The 17,861-nt window shown below is 42.5% G+C and overlaps 1 protein-coding gene across 5 annotated transcripts in view; it reads right to left on the bottom strand.

Annotated features, from left to right (window-relative positions):
- Positions 1-5,775: 5,775 nt before the first annotated feature.
- The window catches only part of Znf512 (zinc finger protein 512), a 47,783-nt gene continuing 35,697 nt past the window's right edge, over positions 5,776-17,861 (bottom strand). For all 5 annotated transcript variants that reach the window (XM_051181813.1, XM_051181814.1, XM_051181815.1 and 2 more), the window contains 5 exons: positions 17,050-17,241; positions 12,402-12,503; positions 10,678-10,740; positions 9,493-9,591; positions 5,776-7,643 (listed from right to left, as the gene is read on the bottom strand). In XM_051181813.1, the coding sequence (XP_051037770.1) occupies positions 7,338-7,643; positions 9,493-9,591; positions 10,678-10,740; positions 12,402-12,503; positions 17,050-17,241 (762 nt within the window). In that variant the 3' untranslated portion in view covers positions 5,776-7,337. The remainder of the gene's footprint in view (positions 7,644-9,492; positions 9,592-10,677; positions 10,741-12,401; positions 12,504-17,049; positions 17,242-17,861) is intronic.

Raw genomic sequence — 17,861 nt, 5'->3', positions numbered from 1 at the left:
TCCCCACTTTTCCTCTCCTTCTCATTCACTTTCTAAAGGTAGTTTTATTTGTGTATGTGTGAACCTGCTTTCCAATATGTATGCTTTGCCCATGAAGACCAGAAAAGGGCACAGGAACAGGTATACACACACACACACACACACACACACACACACACACACACACACACTATAATTTAAAAAAATAAGAATTAATGAAGGGGCTGAGATTTGTTTGATTGTCAGAGTGCTTACTTGGTGTGTAAAGAGCCCTGAATTCAATCTCAAAACACCAAGTAAATTAAAGGCTGGAGAGAAGATGACTCAGTGGTAAAAAGTGTTTGCCGCTCTTGCAGAGAACCTGGGTTCAGCTCCCAGAACCTACACAGAGACTTTAGAAAACATATATGGGAACTGAAGTATGTGGATGTTATTGCAGTCTTGGATTGACATTTAGCATTCTCTATGATGAACTGTCTTTCACCACTGCACAAGTATAACCCTTCTTTAGTGGTTTTCTTGCCCAATTATGTCTTGACTGACACAACCCAGACAGATTAAAGTCACCCAGTCAGCTTTGGGGCAATCGTAACCAAGGCCCTGGGAGTGTTCTTGAATCCTGTTCATGAGGCAACTGATCTTGATTTCTAGAATCCACATGGTGGAAGGTGAGAACTCACTCCCATAGGTTGTCCTCTGACACACACACACTATCTGTATTATATGAATTACCATGGCCAGCATCTTCCCCCCCATTTTTTGGTCTTTCAAAACAGTGTTTCTCTGTGTAGCCCTGGCTGTCCTGAAACTCACTCTGTAGACCAGGCTGGCCTTGAACTCACAGAGATCCACCTGCCTCTACCTCTCGAGTTCTGAGATTAAAGGCACGTGCCATCACCATTCATCCATTCTTCTCTCTTAATAGGATTAGAAATGTCACTTGCTGTTAAAAGAAGAAATCCTGAGTTATATAGAAATTTTTTGTGATGATTTATTCTTATTTTCTGGGTGTTTTGCATGTATGTCTGATGGTGACTTTGATATATATGCCATTTATGCTGGTTAGGTTTTTGTCAACTTGACACAAGCTAGGGCCATCTGGGAAGAGGGAACCTCAATTAAGAAAATGTCTCCATCAGATTGGTCTATAGGCATGTCTTTGGGAGCATTTTCTTAATTGATAATTGATGTGGGAGTGATGCCTGGATTACACTAAAAACCAAACTGAGCAAACCATGATGAACAAACTAGCACTGCTCTGATGGGAGATGTCATTCTGTAAATATGTTTCTCTTATTGGTTAATGTTGGCAAATAGGAAAGTAAGATAGGCAGGACTAGGAGACAAGGAGGATTCTGGGAGATGCAGTAGGAGATTCAAGATATAGAGACTTGAGAGAAGTCTCCTCTTCTCCGGTTAAGATACGACCACTTGGAAACTCTTAGATGAATAGAAATGGGTTAATATTTAAGACAGAGCTAGCCAATAAGAAACGCTAGTAACAGGCCAACAGCTTTACATATAATACAGTGTCTCTTGTGTGTTATTTGGGGCTGATGCAACAGTGGGACCAGGCTGGCAGGAAAAACTGCTTGGAACAAAATGGCGCCTGCAATGTGGATACTAAGAACTTTCACTTACTGCTTAACAAAAGCTTAAGAAGGGATTTTAAAAACAAAATAACAGAGATAAACAAGTCTTGGTAGCAGTATTTTTCTTGGTTGGGCTGTTTTGCTAGAGACAAGCAGAGATTTTCCTGGCTTCTTATAGGGAGGTTTCCTGACTTGGCATAAATGGCAAACCCTGCTAACAACTGAATGGTGTATATGACAGCTAGCAATGGCAGTGACCACATCTCCGAGCTGGCAACATGCTGCCTGATGGCAGCACAGACCAAGGCGATGAGCACAGACAGCTCTCAGTGCTGGGGATAAATGTACCCCGCCATTTTGGATAGATGTGGCTAAAACAGCTGTGGCTTTCATTTTAAGCAATGTTGTTTAAGAGATAAAAAAGACTCGTGGCCAGAAAAAGATAAAGATTTACGGTAAAGACAGATTCAGATGAAGAAAAACCTCTAAAGGTTTACAGTGTGTTTTAATAGGCTTGGGTGAGGGGGGGAAAAAAACAGGATAAAATGGTTTAAAAAAAAAAAAAAAGTACAAAGAGAGTAGCTAAGTGTGGTGCCACATGCCTTTAATTCCAGCACTAGGGAGGCAGAGGCAAGCAAATCTCTGTGATTTCAAAGTGAACCTAGTGTACAGAGTGAATTCCAGGGCAGCCAAAGTTACATAGAGAACCCTGTAAGGAGTAAAGTTTTTCCGCCCGCCACCGGTCTTGTCCCGCCCACCGCACCAGCCCCAATTAACACACAGAGACTCTGTATTTGATATAATGCTTTTGGCCAGTTACTTGTTTCTTATCGGCTAGCTCTGTCTTAATTATTAACCCATTTCTATGTATTTCCATGTGGTCTTACCAGGAAGAGGCGGCTGGCAGTTCTGCTCTCTCCAGACTCTCCATCTTGACTCCTCCTTCCTACTTCCTCTTTCCTCCTTGTCCCCTAGTCCCACCTATCTTGCTTTCCTATTGGCCAACAGTGCTTTATTCATTAACCAGTATGAGAAACATATATACATAATGACATTTCCCATCAGAACCCCTGTCTCAAATAAATGAAAAAAATAGAAGTAAAAGAAATAGAGTAATAAAAAATCCACCTAAAGATGGGAAATACACAGAGAGTCTGGGCACTGTATGCTACTGTCTTGTCTTTGAATTGCTCAGTTGCTAAGAAAGGAACAACAACTGCATGGCTAAAATAGAATTGATTATCAATGCTGCCAAATTAATCCAATTTATATATTTTAAAAATATTTTGATTTCAAAATTTAAGTCTAAGGACAGGTTACTGGGGAAAAGGATTTCTATTTTTGTTTCCACAGAAAATGAAAAGCTATGGATTCCTTCCAGAATAATATGGTTTGATCAAGCAAGACCCCCTGAAACTGTCCCAGGTGATCCAACATTCATAACAGTTGGGACAAGGTAGCCTTGCAGACCACTACAGCCAGGATTTCTGCATCTTCTTAGGATCCCCAAGACAATGCCCCCTACCAACAGGAAGCAGATTGGAAAGAATGACGCCCAAATTCCCAAATATTGTCTGTAAATGTTTGTTTTCATTTAAATGTGGTTGGTTATAAATGGTTAATGACCACAACCAATCTCTTTTTAAAGGTAAAAAGGGGATTATGGTATAGAAATGAATACTTTGTTTTGGAATGGATTTTCATTTATTGATACAATTTAAGGTCAATTTTGTGATATCTATATTTCTCCTCTTGTTTAGGTATTATGTTTATATAGCTCATTTAAAAATGTAAATTTAGTACAGATTATAGATAGTAACCTATAGTAGTGAAAACTTATAGTTAGGTTTTATATATATATATATATATATATATATATACACACACACACACACACACACACACACACACACACACATAGTTCAAATGGACAGGCATTCTTCAAACCTTTCAAGGACCTACAGAATATGGCATTTAAAATGGTTTAGAGTTTTTCTTAACAGTGAGACTTAACTGCTCCTGGCAATACCACCTGTGTCAGAAAGGAAAATGGACATAGAAGAAACTCATTATGGAGTTTGCTTCCAATATGGCAAAACTAGCCATTTGGGCAAGAAACTGCTCTTGTCTGAACTGTTTGACTTTATGCTGTAAAAACTGGACATGCAGGACCCACAGGAAAGTGACTGCTGATATAAGGTGGACATTGCTACAGGGTTTCTGTCTGCAGGACACAGAGAAAAGTGACTGACAAACTGACAATAGAGGTGGACAGTTTAAAGTTTCCTGCTTTGCTGAGAAGTCTGCCACACTATGGCCTATAGGCTAAAGATGGAACATTACAGAAGAACTTCAGGTGACTGACCAGGTAGTGAGTTGTCTCTGTCATTTCCAGAGTTTATATATTATCCTTCTGTGGTCTTTGAAGGAGTTGAAGACAGATAGTTATGGTTATAGTTTTCCTTAGTTAGGATTAAAGATAAGTTATATGTAAGACTTTAGACTCACAAACATAGAATAGATGATGGAATATTTCTTTAAATCTTGCTAAATGTTAATGGACTAAATATTGTTAATGATAGTTCTTATTTGATAACTGTTTTGTTATATGTAATTTTACTATATTAAAATTAAGACTCTTTATTTTAGACAGAAAAAAGGAGATGATGGAAGATGTCATTCTGTAAATATGTTTCTTTTATTAGTTAATGAATAAAGCACTGCTGGCAAATAGGAAGGCAAGATAGGTGGGACTAGGAGACAAGGAGGATTCTGGGAGATGTAGTAGTGAGGAGATTCAAGATGTAGAAACTTTAGAGAAAAGATCCAGACCCTCTCTCTGGTAAGATAGACCACGTGGAAACTCTTAGATTAATAGAAATGGGTAAATAATTAAGACAGAGCTAGCCAATAAAAAACACTAGTAACAGGCCAACAGCTTTACACTGATCGATGGCCTCTTGCTTTTGTTTCTGCCTCCAGGTTCCTGCCTTGAGCTCCTGTCCTGGCTTCCTCCATGAAGGACTAGAAGCTATAGAATAAAATAAACCTTTTCCTCCCCACATTGCTTTTGCTTATGGTGCTTATCACAGCAACACAAACCAAACTAGCATAGAATCCCACTGTATACCTATCACATTTTATCCATCCTTCTGGATGGAAACGATAATGTATCAGAGTAGGTTTTAATAGTCTCAGATGCTCTTGCTTGGCAAATGGCTCTCCCTCAAGGGTGACTCAGAGTTCACTACCTTCCATTTTGCACACTTCTATCCTGTGAGCCATCATCTCAATTGCATCTAACTCAAAAAAATGGAAAGAAGTGCATGGTACACAATCTCTCTTTTCCTTTAAAAGAGGAATTTATTTAGTTACACCTTTAAAGATATTGGTCTATCAGACCAGAAAAGCTGGAATCCTGGTACCAGGAAGCAGAGAGAAGTGAATCTAGATGAGAAATTTCTCCCCAGGGCTAGGGGCCAAAAACAGGCCCATGTACATGCTAGTCACCTATTAATCACATAGCTATACTTCCCATAGTCACCGTTTTCAAAGCACACATCACTCCCACAGATTCAAACAGAGAGACACTAGCTGGCTACTCATGGAGGGCAGAGAAGGCAACAAGAAAGACACAGTCTAACCACGTGTCCCTGATGAACATCAGGCACCTCTGAATTATAACTATGCTCTCACGTATCTTGTCATTCTTATACAACTCTCCCTCTGCACACACCTGGGACTGGATCTCAGTCTTCTGGTACATTTTCACTTTAATCGGCATTACCAAATCATTTTCAAAGTAATTGTAACAATTTCTATCACACACACACACATACACACACACACACACACACACACACACACACGAGTTCACATTGTTCAACATCCTGTATGTACCAAATACTGCCACCCTTGTTTATATTATTCTAATAGATTTTAAAATCTGAATACAGTGGCTAGGCCAAACTGCACCAGTCTTGTTGATTCCTGGTATTGGGAAGAAAAAAGAAAAGGCCTGCTACAAAGGGGTCACAGGATACAGGCCATGTTCCCTGCACCAGCTCTCTTTTGCTGCAGTTGCCATGACCAGATTTCAGGAGTCAAGGAATTAGAAATGACTTGGAACTCCCCCTACTTCCCAGTCTCATGTGGTGTCAGCAAAGAGTTCAACGGCACAGCAGCAGCAAATTCAACCATAAACTTTCCAAGTGAGTTATTTTATTTGCCATTGCCAAACAGTATCCAAGTCCTTGTCACCAGAACTTAACACAGCTTCTCATTTCTCCTCCTCAACAACCCTCATCTACTACAGGGGCTTCAAGGGTGTAAGTAGGAACAAAAACAGCAGCACAAATACATCATTTCCGTGACTTGTTTCCACATGACCCTTTCTGGCAGTGCCTGATTCAAGTTTTAATGCCCCATTATTGAAAAGTGGTCTTCACAAAGCACACATGATAAAGCTATTTAGAGGAGCACAGAGAACAGAGACTTCAGGGTGGCAAATAGCCTTTTCGGGTTCGAAAAGGTAGTATTTGTCCATATCAAAGTTAACTTTGTCAGTGGCATATGCCATACAATAGGCAGGAATATAGAAGAACAATATTTACACAGGAGGAAGAGAAACCAGAAACACGACAACAGGGCTACTTACTCTAACCCACGTCCCAAAGACCTCCACCCTCACAGGGAGAGCCCACTGAACACCACCAGACAGGCATGAGGTACAGAGAGACCATTCATTCCGGCTCCAGAGGAATATCTACATCTGGTGTCAAAAGCTCACAATATAAAGCAGATAAAACTCCATATACAAAACAGTAGGACAGTATTCTCAGAGCATTCAGGGACAGAGGTGGGTCGACGCCCTGGGTGAGGACTTAAGAAGGTGTGGCCTAGCATGTGAGGTAAGTGCAGGGGAGAAAGCTCACCTTGTTTCGCAACCCCAGTGGCATTTCCAGAGGCCAGGGCATAGAGTCAACACAGCAGGGACTGAGTCATTTCCCAACCCTTAAAACCAAGGAAGCTTCTAGGGCACTAACCCTGGCAACCCAGTAAAGTGGGGCGGTGATTGCTACCACTGCCCTTTCCTTCTTTCTCACCGTAGTCTTCGTGGCACAGACCCCAAGGCGCTATTTTCATGCCTGTGGGCCCAGTTAGTCCCTGCTCCAAGTGTAGCAAGTTGCTAGCTTTTTCATACTAAATAATTTTCTTCCTCTCAACAGTAAAACCAAATTACAGATAAGTATCCTCGGTTATATTCTGCTTCCAAGGGTTCAGGGTCACACTGTAACAAAAGTGGCAGTTCTCCTTTCTAGTCCTTTTATGTCACAAATACAGGATAAAGCCTCTCAAGGCTTTTTTTTTTTTAAATTAGAAACTGTTTGTTTTATAAGCTAGATGATGGAGAAGCCACTAAATCAACAAAGATTCCAAGACCATTCATAACCCAGACAGGACAAAACAAAAAAAGCCAGCCAAAGGTTTTTTTCACCTGCACAGAACCCAGGGTCCTGAAGATGCTTCTGGACAACAGAAAAAGCGAAAGGACTCTAATGGGAATATGAATCGACTAAGGCAGGGAGGGATGAAAGTGAAGTAGCGAGGAAGACCATGAAATGTACACAGAGGAGCTGAGAGCCACAGCCCCACAGCTACAGCTGAAAACATCTTCACCCAGCCCCAGGACTCAGGCCTCCCCTGCACATGTTGCCATGACAACAGCATCACATCTACTCTCCTAGGAGTACGATCAATGGCTGCCTACTTCCTCCCTCGTTTGTGAGTGGTCTTGGCAGGCTCTGCTTTCTGGGACTGTGCTGGCACTGGCTCCTGCTCTGACCCCTTACATACAGTTGACACCACCAGTTCCTCATTCTCGCCCTGCCCCTTCCCTGCCCTTGGCTCTGGCTGGCTCTCTGGAGGCTCAGGGCGAGGCTGCTGCTGTCTTCTCAGAGACCTTCTACTTCCGTGCTGCTGCCGCTGCTTCTCTTCTTCCTGCTGCCGCTGCTTTATCTTCATCAGCTTCTCAAAGCTTTTGGTGGTTGTTGGGTTTACAACAAACCAATCCTGCACGAGGCAAAGCAGAAATGGGGAGCACTTAGAAACACCATGAAGGATAAAATGAATGGACAGGAAGAATGGAGAGAAGGCAGTGTTAGGTATACAGCACAGGGAGCATGAAGGGAGCACAGGGGTACCTTAGAGCTCCATTTTAAACTAGAGAAATACAACATGCATCAGTTCACATAAGCAAATACTGTGTAATGCATGATTCTGTGTACTTTAATATGTGATCCAGACACAGGTATGGTGGTGCATGCCTGGACATGCAGCAGGTCTGAGGGCAGCTTAGCTGCATAACACCTTGTCTCAAAATAAAACAAAACAAAAAAAGAGCATTTCATGCTCTTCCGGAGGATATAGGTTCTGTTCCCAGGCTAACATTAGGCATCCATAGCCATCTGTTACTACAGTTCCAGGAGATCTGACATTTGCACATACACAATTTTAAACAGTAAAAGAAAAAAAGGTTGTGATGATAAAATGCATTTACTCAGCATCATGTCACCCGTCACCTCTTTCTGTGTAACACCCTGGGATGGAAGCCCTGGCTCACAGTGGTGCTCACATCATGACAGCATAGCAACAGGGACATGAATTTCCCATCAGATTCCTGAGTACAATTCTTATTTCCTCTGGGTTCCTGTAATCCAATTGATCTCTTTGAGCTTCATTCAGAAAATTATGGGGTGGAGGAAATTTATTATAAAATATTCTTCTGGCAATGCAAAAGCCAAGATCTAACTAAGTAATCCAATTAAGTCATTGGATATAGCTAGGATAGAGGAGCACTCCCACAGGAGAGATCAGCAAAGTCCCAAATGTGCAAAGTGAAGTTCCCAAACTACATGATGAAAGGTGACAGTCACTGGCCACTTATGCTTAAAGAACCCTTGAAATGGGAAGCCCAAACTTCACCTTCAGTGAAAAACACACACAAAGACTTGGTAGCAGAACATGTCAAACACCTTACTACTATTTATTTTTTTCAGGCAGGGCCAGATAGGACTGAGATGGACGCATCTGATTCAGAGTTGTTATGCAATAATATAGTATAAATTTATATATTATAGTACTACACACACACACACACACACATTAGCATAAAAAACATCTGTTGGCAGGCTGGAATGATAGCTCAGTAGTTAGAAGCACTGGTTGCTCTTTCAGAGGACCCAGCACCCACATGGTAGGTCACAACCATCTGGAACTCTTTTTTTTTTTTTTCCCCCTCTGTGTTGCTTTGGAGGCTGTCCTGGCACTCACTCTGTAGACCAGGCTGGCCTCAAACTCACAGAGATCCACCTGCCTCTGCCTCCTGAGTGCTGGGACTAAAGGTGTGCACCACCAACACCCAGCTGGAACTCTAATTCTAAGGGAGCTGCAGCCCTCTTCTGGCCACTGAGGGCACCAGGCAACACATGGTACACATACAACATGAAGGCAAAACAACCATGTGCATAGAATTAAAAAACTAACACAGATTATTGGAAAATGTTAGACATCTGGATTTTATCAGTAGAGAACACTGTAAAACAAGATCAAGCATTAAGTCCAGCCTGGCTTCCAACTACTTCATTTAATCACAGTTAAGACAATTACAGGGGCTCAGAGATGCCCAGCCACCGTAAGCTCAATTATCTTCACAGAAAAAAAACATTTCCACTCTTCTCATGCTCTTCAGAAGGCATTTTAACTCTAGTAAGTTCTCAACCTTAATTTCTTTGTCAGTCCTAGTACATGAAGCCAAGGACAAGCTCCACTTCTTACAGCTTGAAGATGACACACAGGTTACACAGACACGAAGACGAGACACATGGGTTACACAGACACTAGGGGAAAGTGGAGCCCGCACCTCGGCGTGGACAGAGTTGATGTGATACTTGACACCACTCTCTGACACAAATTCTTTCTGACACAGAAGACACTTGTATTTTCCAGCCACAAAGGTGCCCTGTTTCAAAGAAAGAGAAGAGAATTATGGGTAAATTCAGGAAAACATACCTCGTGCAGGGATTGTGAGAGATGAAATGGGGGGAGTCCACTTAATTAGAATTCATGGGGAATGGTCCCAAATGGTGATATATTGTATCATAACGAGCTGAGACAAGCTCTCACCACTACACACCTGTCCTGATGCCACCTGCACCAACACCCACTGCACCATGACACAACCGGGCATTCTCCTACTTCCACTGCATTCCAAGCTGCTATTTCTACCTTCTCGGCTCCTTTTCACTTCACATTTGGCTTTTCTTGACTCCTCCCCTAATCAAACTCCCCAAGTTCATTAGAGGCATCAGGTTCCGCCATCCTTCCCTCTGTGAACCAGTGGCAAACGGTGCCTTGGAAGTCCCGAACGACATGAGTACCACCTGTAGAACCTAGTTTAAGAAACTAGGATCAAGGTGACACTCTCCTACGTACTGCTACACAGATCTTGCTGAGATGCCTATAACTTCCTTGGTGCCTTGACTGAGACCCCTCTTTCCCTTCCTGAAACAGCACACTTCAATGGTGCTCAAGTTGAATGAGGAGATACTTCTGAATGGGCCTGGAAAGAGACAGCATTTCCCATGGCCCAGGGGTGGTAGGACACCTCAGTCACCATGGAAACAATCCTGTCCCTGTCCTGTCCTGTCTCCCAGCGCTTGGGGCCAGGAGAGTCCAGATGGGTTTGGAGGCGCTTCTCCAGTCCACACAACTTTTCAGGAAGATTATGGCACACTAAGGCAAGGGAGGTTCAGTGTGTGAGGACCGGGGAGAGGGAAGCAGTCTCTGGTTGAGATTCCAAATTCACAGACGTTTCCTCAAATCTGCTAAATGAGCATGGCATGACTTGTTCACCTTTCCTGTATCCTAGATGCACCTTGCTATTCCACCCAATGTGAAGCTAAGAGTGTCCATGACACTGAGACTGAAGGGCAGCCCCTAAAGATGATGGCCAACAGGGTGACTGGCCGTTCACCTAAACTGAGTTCTCTTCCATTCAGACTGCTGGAGACAACACATTAAAATAGTAAATGAAAGTGCTACAAACCAGTGTACAAGAACCCAGGTGAGCTTTAAGGCCAGACACACTGCTGTAGACAGCCTCACAGCCCTGAAAAAGAGAAGCCAACAGGTGAGTGCTACTCCACACAACCCATCTCTTAGCCAACAGGTGAGTGCTACTCCACACAGAACCCTTCTCTTAGCCAACAGGTGAGTGCTACTCCACACAGAACCCTTCTCTTAGCACTACGATCATTCACACTGGTCAATTCCACATTAGGAGCTAGAAGATCAATTGCCAGTGCCCCAAAACTAATACTAAAAGCACACAAGAGGACAGAGGCAAGAAGGAAACTCAAAAGAAGACGATAAAAGTAAACAAGCTCCTGGCAAGTTTGAGATGTTCCTTTCCCTGGCCCTCTCTGACATTTAGCACAAATACCCAAAGTTTCAGAGTGCTATTTTTTACTCTTTTATTTAGTATAAATATATCAACTACATTTGTATTTATTTCTTCCAAAAGGACTACACTATCAGCTCTGTTACCAATTTTAAAGAGAGCGGCAACTCTCTGACACTCAATTATTGAGAAGTGGAATCCATTCCTACTTTCTCTGAGTCAGGGTTAGCCCTACAGTGATAGTCTGAACTAAGTAATATTCCCCCACAGACTTCTGTCTCAGCACTCAATTGCTGTAAACAGACACCATTAAGACAACTTATAAAAGAAAACATTTAACTGGGGAATTGCTTACAGTTTCAGAGGGTGGGCCATAAAGCAATCATCCTGGTGGGAAGGATGGCAACAGGCAGACAAGCATGGTGCTGGAGCAGTAGCTGAGAGCTTACATTATCCACAAGTTGGAAGCAGAGCCACAGCTAACTGGGAATGGCCTGCACTTTTGAAACCTCCAAGCCTGCCTGTCCTCAGTGACACCTCCTCCAACAAGACCACATTTCCTAGTCCTTCCCAAACAGATCGACAATTAGGAATTATTCAAATATATGAGCCTGGAGGGGGCATTCTGGTTCAAACCACTACAGCTCCCATATGAACACTTGGTCCCACCTGGTGGCACTGTTTGGGAGGCTGGAGAATTTCTGGAGAGAGAAGCCTTACTGGAGGAAGGACATCACTGGGGGTAGGATTTATGCATTTATAGTCCCACTCAATTTCCTGTTTGCTCTCTGCTTCAAGCTTGCTTTTGAGGATATGAACTTTCAGCTTTCTGTTCCTGCCACCATGTCAGCCACCTGCTGCTATCCTTCTCCACAAAGATGGACTCTTGTCCCTCTAGAACTGTGAGCCCAAATAGACTTCCTTCTGTAAGTTCCTTCTGTCCGTGGTGTTACAGCAACAGAAAAGTAACTAATATACCTGTGATGCCCTTGACTAATAGGATGCTATGGAAAAGATGCTGTATAAATTGCACAATGGGACCTTAGAAGACCTGCATCTTTTACTCCTGTGTCTGAAGCTATTCACTTACATTCCCTACTGGTAATCCTGCTGTCCTGCAGATAGAGAAGCCACATGGAATGCCATGTGCTCAGCTAGGTGCAGCTGCATGGGACATTCCAGTTCACTGCCCCCATTAGTGATCTCAAATAATGTTGCATATAGCAGAATTATGGAGGGTAGCCAATTCTGAATAAACTAAATAGCGGTTGCATGCACCCACTACAATTAAGTACTTTGTCATGAAGCAATCAATAAGTAAAGCCACAGATTCTCCAGAAGCATTACTGATATAACAAAGGAGGAATCACCTGGTTAGGACACTGGATACGGTGATACTTCTTGATATCCGTTTTCCACTTGTGAAGTACTTCCTGGCTGAATGTAGGTAACCCAGGGCGAGTGTATTTTAACTAGAAGACAAGAAACAAACAAACAAAGAAGACAAACACTGGATGGCAGGAATGCAACTTCCAACCGAGATACCCCCAAAGCTTCACTCCTACTTTAAGAAAGGGGTAGTTACTTTTATTCCAATCAAGCACGTCTGTGTGTGCCTCTGTGTGGGTATGTGAATGTAGGGCCTGCAGAGGCCAGAGAACAGCTTTGGATCCCCTGGAGCTGGAGTTACAGACTACTGTGAGCTGCCAAATGTGGGTGCTGGGAACAATACTGGGATCTTCTGCAAGAACAGCAAGTGTTCTTAACTACAGAGCCATCACTTCTTCAGCCCCAGCACTCACACCTACTTCTTTAGACATTTCAGAAGCCTACAAGAACAGCTGAGACGTAAAGCCTGTCTCTGATAAACTTGTTCACTCTTAGATTCCCCCAACCCCAGATAACAAGGCTTTCATGTGTACCATTTCATCTATATTGTAAAAAGGGAAAAAGGGAAAAGAGCCCATGAGGACCCCAACCACAGCAAAGAGCTCCTGTTATTAACAGCATGACATCTCCTTAACAATGAATTTAATGTGCCCCTCTAAGATCCCTTTGTTACAGAATGACAGTCAAGAAAGTACTATTTTTACAAACTAAACCATCCTATTGACTTCAGCTATGCACTATGCACCTGTGGGAAAAAGAATGAGTGATCTCTGTGAAGACACGGGAGTGATTTCCAGGGTATACTCATGTATTTGTTTGTTTATTTATTTATTCCTGAGAAAGGGTTTCTCTGTGTAGCCCTGGCTGTCATGGAACTCACTCTGTAGGTTAGGCTGGTCTCAAACTCAGAGATCTGCCTGCCTCTGCCTCCCAAGTGCTGGGATTAAAGGTGTGCGCCATCACTACAACAAACACTCCAGGATGTACTTTTAAGTGAACTAAACCAGGGAATAAACAAGAACCTAAAGAAAGGAGTTTAACAAAATGTACAATTTATCTGATTCTATATCTGGTATATCTGGTAAAGGTCCAGGAAGGATACACAGAAACTAATGACTTTGGTTATCTTTTTTTTTTTTTAAATAATTTATTTAACTTTATTTTATTTGCATTGATATGAAGGTGTCAGATTCTCTGAAACCAGAATTACAGACAGTTGTGAGTGGCCATGTGGCTGTTGGGAATTGAACCTGAGTCCTCTGCAAGAGCAGCCAATGCTCTTAACCTCTGAGCCATCTCTCCAGCCCCCGAGTTTGGTTATCTTTTGAAGTGGGAGGGAAAAGGACAAAACGAAAAGGAAAATGCAAACAGTATAGTTTAGTAAGTGCCATTGCCTTTTTCAAAATCTTAACTGTTCATCAGTCTGCTTTAGAGCCAGGGCAGCACACTGTAGTGGTTTAAATGAGAATGGTCCCGTGGGTTAATTCTGAATACTTAGTCACTAGTGGTGGAACTGTTTGGGAAGGATCAGAGGTGTGGCGTGTTGGGAGGTACTGGAGGAGGTGTGCCTGAGCCAGGCTTTGAGCTTTTAAATCCCCACATTAGGTATCTAGCTAGCTCTACCCTACTTCTGCTGGCTCTCCTCTCTTCCCCCTTCCTTCTGCCTCCTACTTACAGATAAAGAAGTAAACTCTCAGGAACTGCTCCAGCCAAATGCCTACCTACCTGCTGTCATGTTCCCTGCCCTGATGGTTATGGACTATAACCCCCAGAGTCCTGAACCCCAAATTAAAATGTTTTCTTTTATTACTTACCTTGCTTGTGGCATTTTGTCATGACAATAGAAAAGTAAATACAAAAGTAAAATTTAAATGTAGTAGTATATATAATGACTGTGACATAGGACCTGCCAAAATTAGTAACATAATATGGTTGGAGAAGGGAAGGAAAAAAACAACTGTAGAGGGTAGCAGTCTGGCCATATGAGGCTGAAGGTAGTATTACAGCCAGGTAAAACTACGACTTTCCATTAGGACATCTGCCACTTGAGATGCATATACACATGACTATGAAACAACCTGATACTTATGCAGTGGGCACCACTGACCAAATTTTTTTCATGGCTGGACAAGGAGTGATGAAGGAAAGAAGGCTGGAATGAAGCTGGTCATGCCGGGCTGGAATTTAAGGTATCACATCTTAGTCACACAGTCCTGTGTGTGTATAATAGGAGTAGCAGCCTGAGATGTCCCCATAATCTCAGGTGTTTGAAGACTTGGTTTCTAGGTAATGACACTGTTTGGGTAGTTTAGGAGGTTATGGCCTTATTGGAAGAAGTGTGACACAGGGGATGGGCTCTGAGGTTTTCCAAAGTCATGCATCATTTCCAGTGCACTCATCACAATAGAAAAGTAACTACCTCTCTCTCTGTGTTGGGTGGGACGTGCGTGAGTGCGTGCATGTGATTAAGTATGGGCTTTGTGAATGGCTTTGATTTGACAGGACCTAGAAGCAATGAAAGCCAAGTAGGAATGAAGACACTTAGCACTCATATCTTCCAATACATATTCTAAATATATTCTTTTAAGAGGAACTAGCATATCTAATAAAAAGGGTTAATTTCAGGAGTGGGGCAGGAAAAATACAAGCTAATCTTTCAGTATCTTATGGTGTTTTTTAAAAAATGTATGGGTTGAAGATATGACTCAGAAGTTGAGTGCACTGGCTGCTCTTCCAGGGGAATGGGGTTCAGTCCCCTCTTGGCACCCATATGGTAATTCACAACCACCTCTAACTCAGATCCTAGGGGATCTGATGTCTTCTGGCCGCTCCTCTGCAGCATCAGGCATACATGTGATGCATGCACATTCATGTACACAAACACACACATATATAAAATAAATTTTTGTTTTCTCGGGGCTCAGCAGTTAAGAGCACTGACTGCTCTTCCAGAGGACCCAGGTTCAATTCCCAGAACCCACATGGCAGCTCACAATTGTTGGTAATTCCAAGATCTGACACTCTTACACAAACATATGTGCAGTCAAAACACCAATGCACTATTATTTTAAAAAAAAAAATACACAGGGTTTCTCTGTGTAGCCCTTGCTGTCCTGGAACTCACTCTGTAGACCAGGCTGGCCTCAAACTCAGACATCCATCTGTTTTTGCCTCCCGAGCACTGGGATTAAAGTACCACCACACCCAACAATAAATGTGTTTTTTTTAAAGTAATGTTTAGGCACATCAAAAATTTCAGGAGTTGCTGGGTGGTGGTGGTGCATGCCTTTAACCCCAGCACTCAGGAGACAAAGGCAAGTGGATCTCTATGAGTTTGAGGCCATCCTGGTCTACAGAGCTAATTCCAGGACAGCCAGGGTTTTTACACAGAAAAGCCCTGTCTCAAAAAACAAAAACAAAAATTCAGGAGTCTATGTAACATATCTGATACTCCAATCAGGATTCACTGGAGTAGAAAGCTAAATACTACTGGCAGTAAATTATAACCTATAGAATAAATAAGTATCTAAAAGAGTGAGTCTCTACACAGAGCTAATTTGATGATTCAACCAACTACAACTCATGAAGATTGTGTATGGGGATGGCAGGATGGCTGAGTAAAGGTGCTTGTCACCAAGCTTAACGACTTGAGTTTAATCCATCGGAGTCACATGGTAGAAGGAGAAAACAGACTCCTTGTTCAAGTTGTCCTCTGACATCCATATGCATAAATGAAATATTTAAATAAATAAAACACGGTAATTTAAGAAAATATATAAAGAACATGTATGCAACATACTTTCAGATGCTATTCTTGTCACTATTACCTAAATAATACAGAATAACAACTATTTTGCTTGTGTTTGTCTTTCTGGAAGAGGACCTCACTATGTAGCCAAGGCTGGTCTTTCACATGCCTTCTTTCCCCTTAAAGTCCACCAGGGGCTCTGTGCACCACTACACATGGTTCAATAGCTACCAGTAAAACATTTACTTTGTACCAGATAGTTAAACGATCCAGAAATGACTTAAAGTATATAGGAGGTGCGCACAGATTCTAGGCAAATTCCATACCATTTGATATAAGGTATCTGAACATCCATAAGATGCTTAAGTGTCCACAGAACATCACCATTTGTGAGGGTTTTTTTTTTCAACAATTAATTCCTCATAAATTATGAGTGAAGGCTTTGCTGATAATAAAATTTTCTCACAGTACACTTTCAATGAATAACTACAAAAGCTACAAAAGTTTGTCATTAAGTAACACTGCAGGAGATGTTCCTCAATGAACGCTGACCAACATGAGTACGGTAAAAGACAGAAGATCTTTGCACAGTCTTGGTCTCTACTCCAACTACGCACTAGTTAAGGGACCAGAGTAATTTTATCATTGAATAACCTGGAAGACATTCCTTGCCAACTGATCACTTAGCACCACAGTCACTTTTTGCTGATCACATCAGTACCATAGACCTTCTGCCTGGATGCATCAAGAAGGGCCAACACTGCCTGGGTGGCATTCCTATAAAAACCATATAGCTTGCAACTAAGCTTGAGAGAACACCACACAAATCCATACTGGGAAACACCTACAAAATATTGAGTATCGGTGACATATGCCCTTACCTTCCGATCATCTGGTACCAGGTCCTGGAGTACCTTCCTCTTCGGCCACTCCTTGGTCAGTTCAGCAGAGGCCAGCTCCTGCAGATGGTACACAGCTATCTTGGCAGAACGCCGCTGAACGCGGCCTCCACCCTTTGCCTCCAGACTCATCTCCTTCAAACAGTCTTGCTGTCCTGATTCTGGGAAGAAGACCTGCAAGAGTGAGCCATGAAAACAAAGTGACTTCAGTCATAGCCAGTGATTAAACACGATGCCCTTCCTGGCAGGATAAAATCTGTGACACTAGCACATGGGCGTAAAGATAGGCAGATCCTCAGGGTTCACTGCCAGCTAGTCTAGATGACAAAGGCAAGCCTCAGAGTCACTGAGAGCCTCCAGCTTTAAAAATGAGGTGGAGTGAAACTGACTTCAATATGCATGTTCACACATGTGCATATCCACCTACACATGCATGTGCACATATACTATAATCCCAGTACTTGGGAGGCAGAGGCAGGCAGATCTCTGTGAGTTTGAGGCCAGCCTGGTCTACAGAGCGAGTTCTAGGACAGGTTCCAAAGCTACACAGAAACAAAAGTATAGTAGTGAGGGTTGGGGAGGCAGCCCAGCATTTAAAAGCATTTCTTGCTCTTGCAGAGGACCTGGATTTGATTCCCAGCACCGACTGCTGGCTCATAACCATTCATATCTCCAGTTCCAGCGGATATGATACCCTATTTTGACTTCCATGGGCACTAGGCACTCATGCGGTATACATACACACATGCATAGAAAATAAATTTAGAAAAAAAATTAATATAATAATTAGGGTT

Source organism: Phodopus roborovskii, unplaced genomic scaffold (genome assembly GCF_943737965.1).
Source record: "Phodopus roborovskii unplaced genomic scaffold, PHOROB, whole genome shotgun sequence".
Lineage (NCBI taxonomy): Eukaryota > Metazoa > Chordata > Mammalia > Rodentia > Cricetidae > Phodopus > Phodopus roborovskii.
This window is presented reverse-complemented; position numbering and strand designations above follow the sequence as displayed.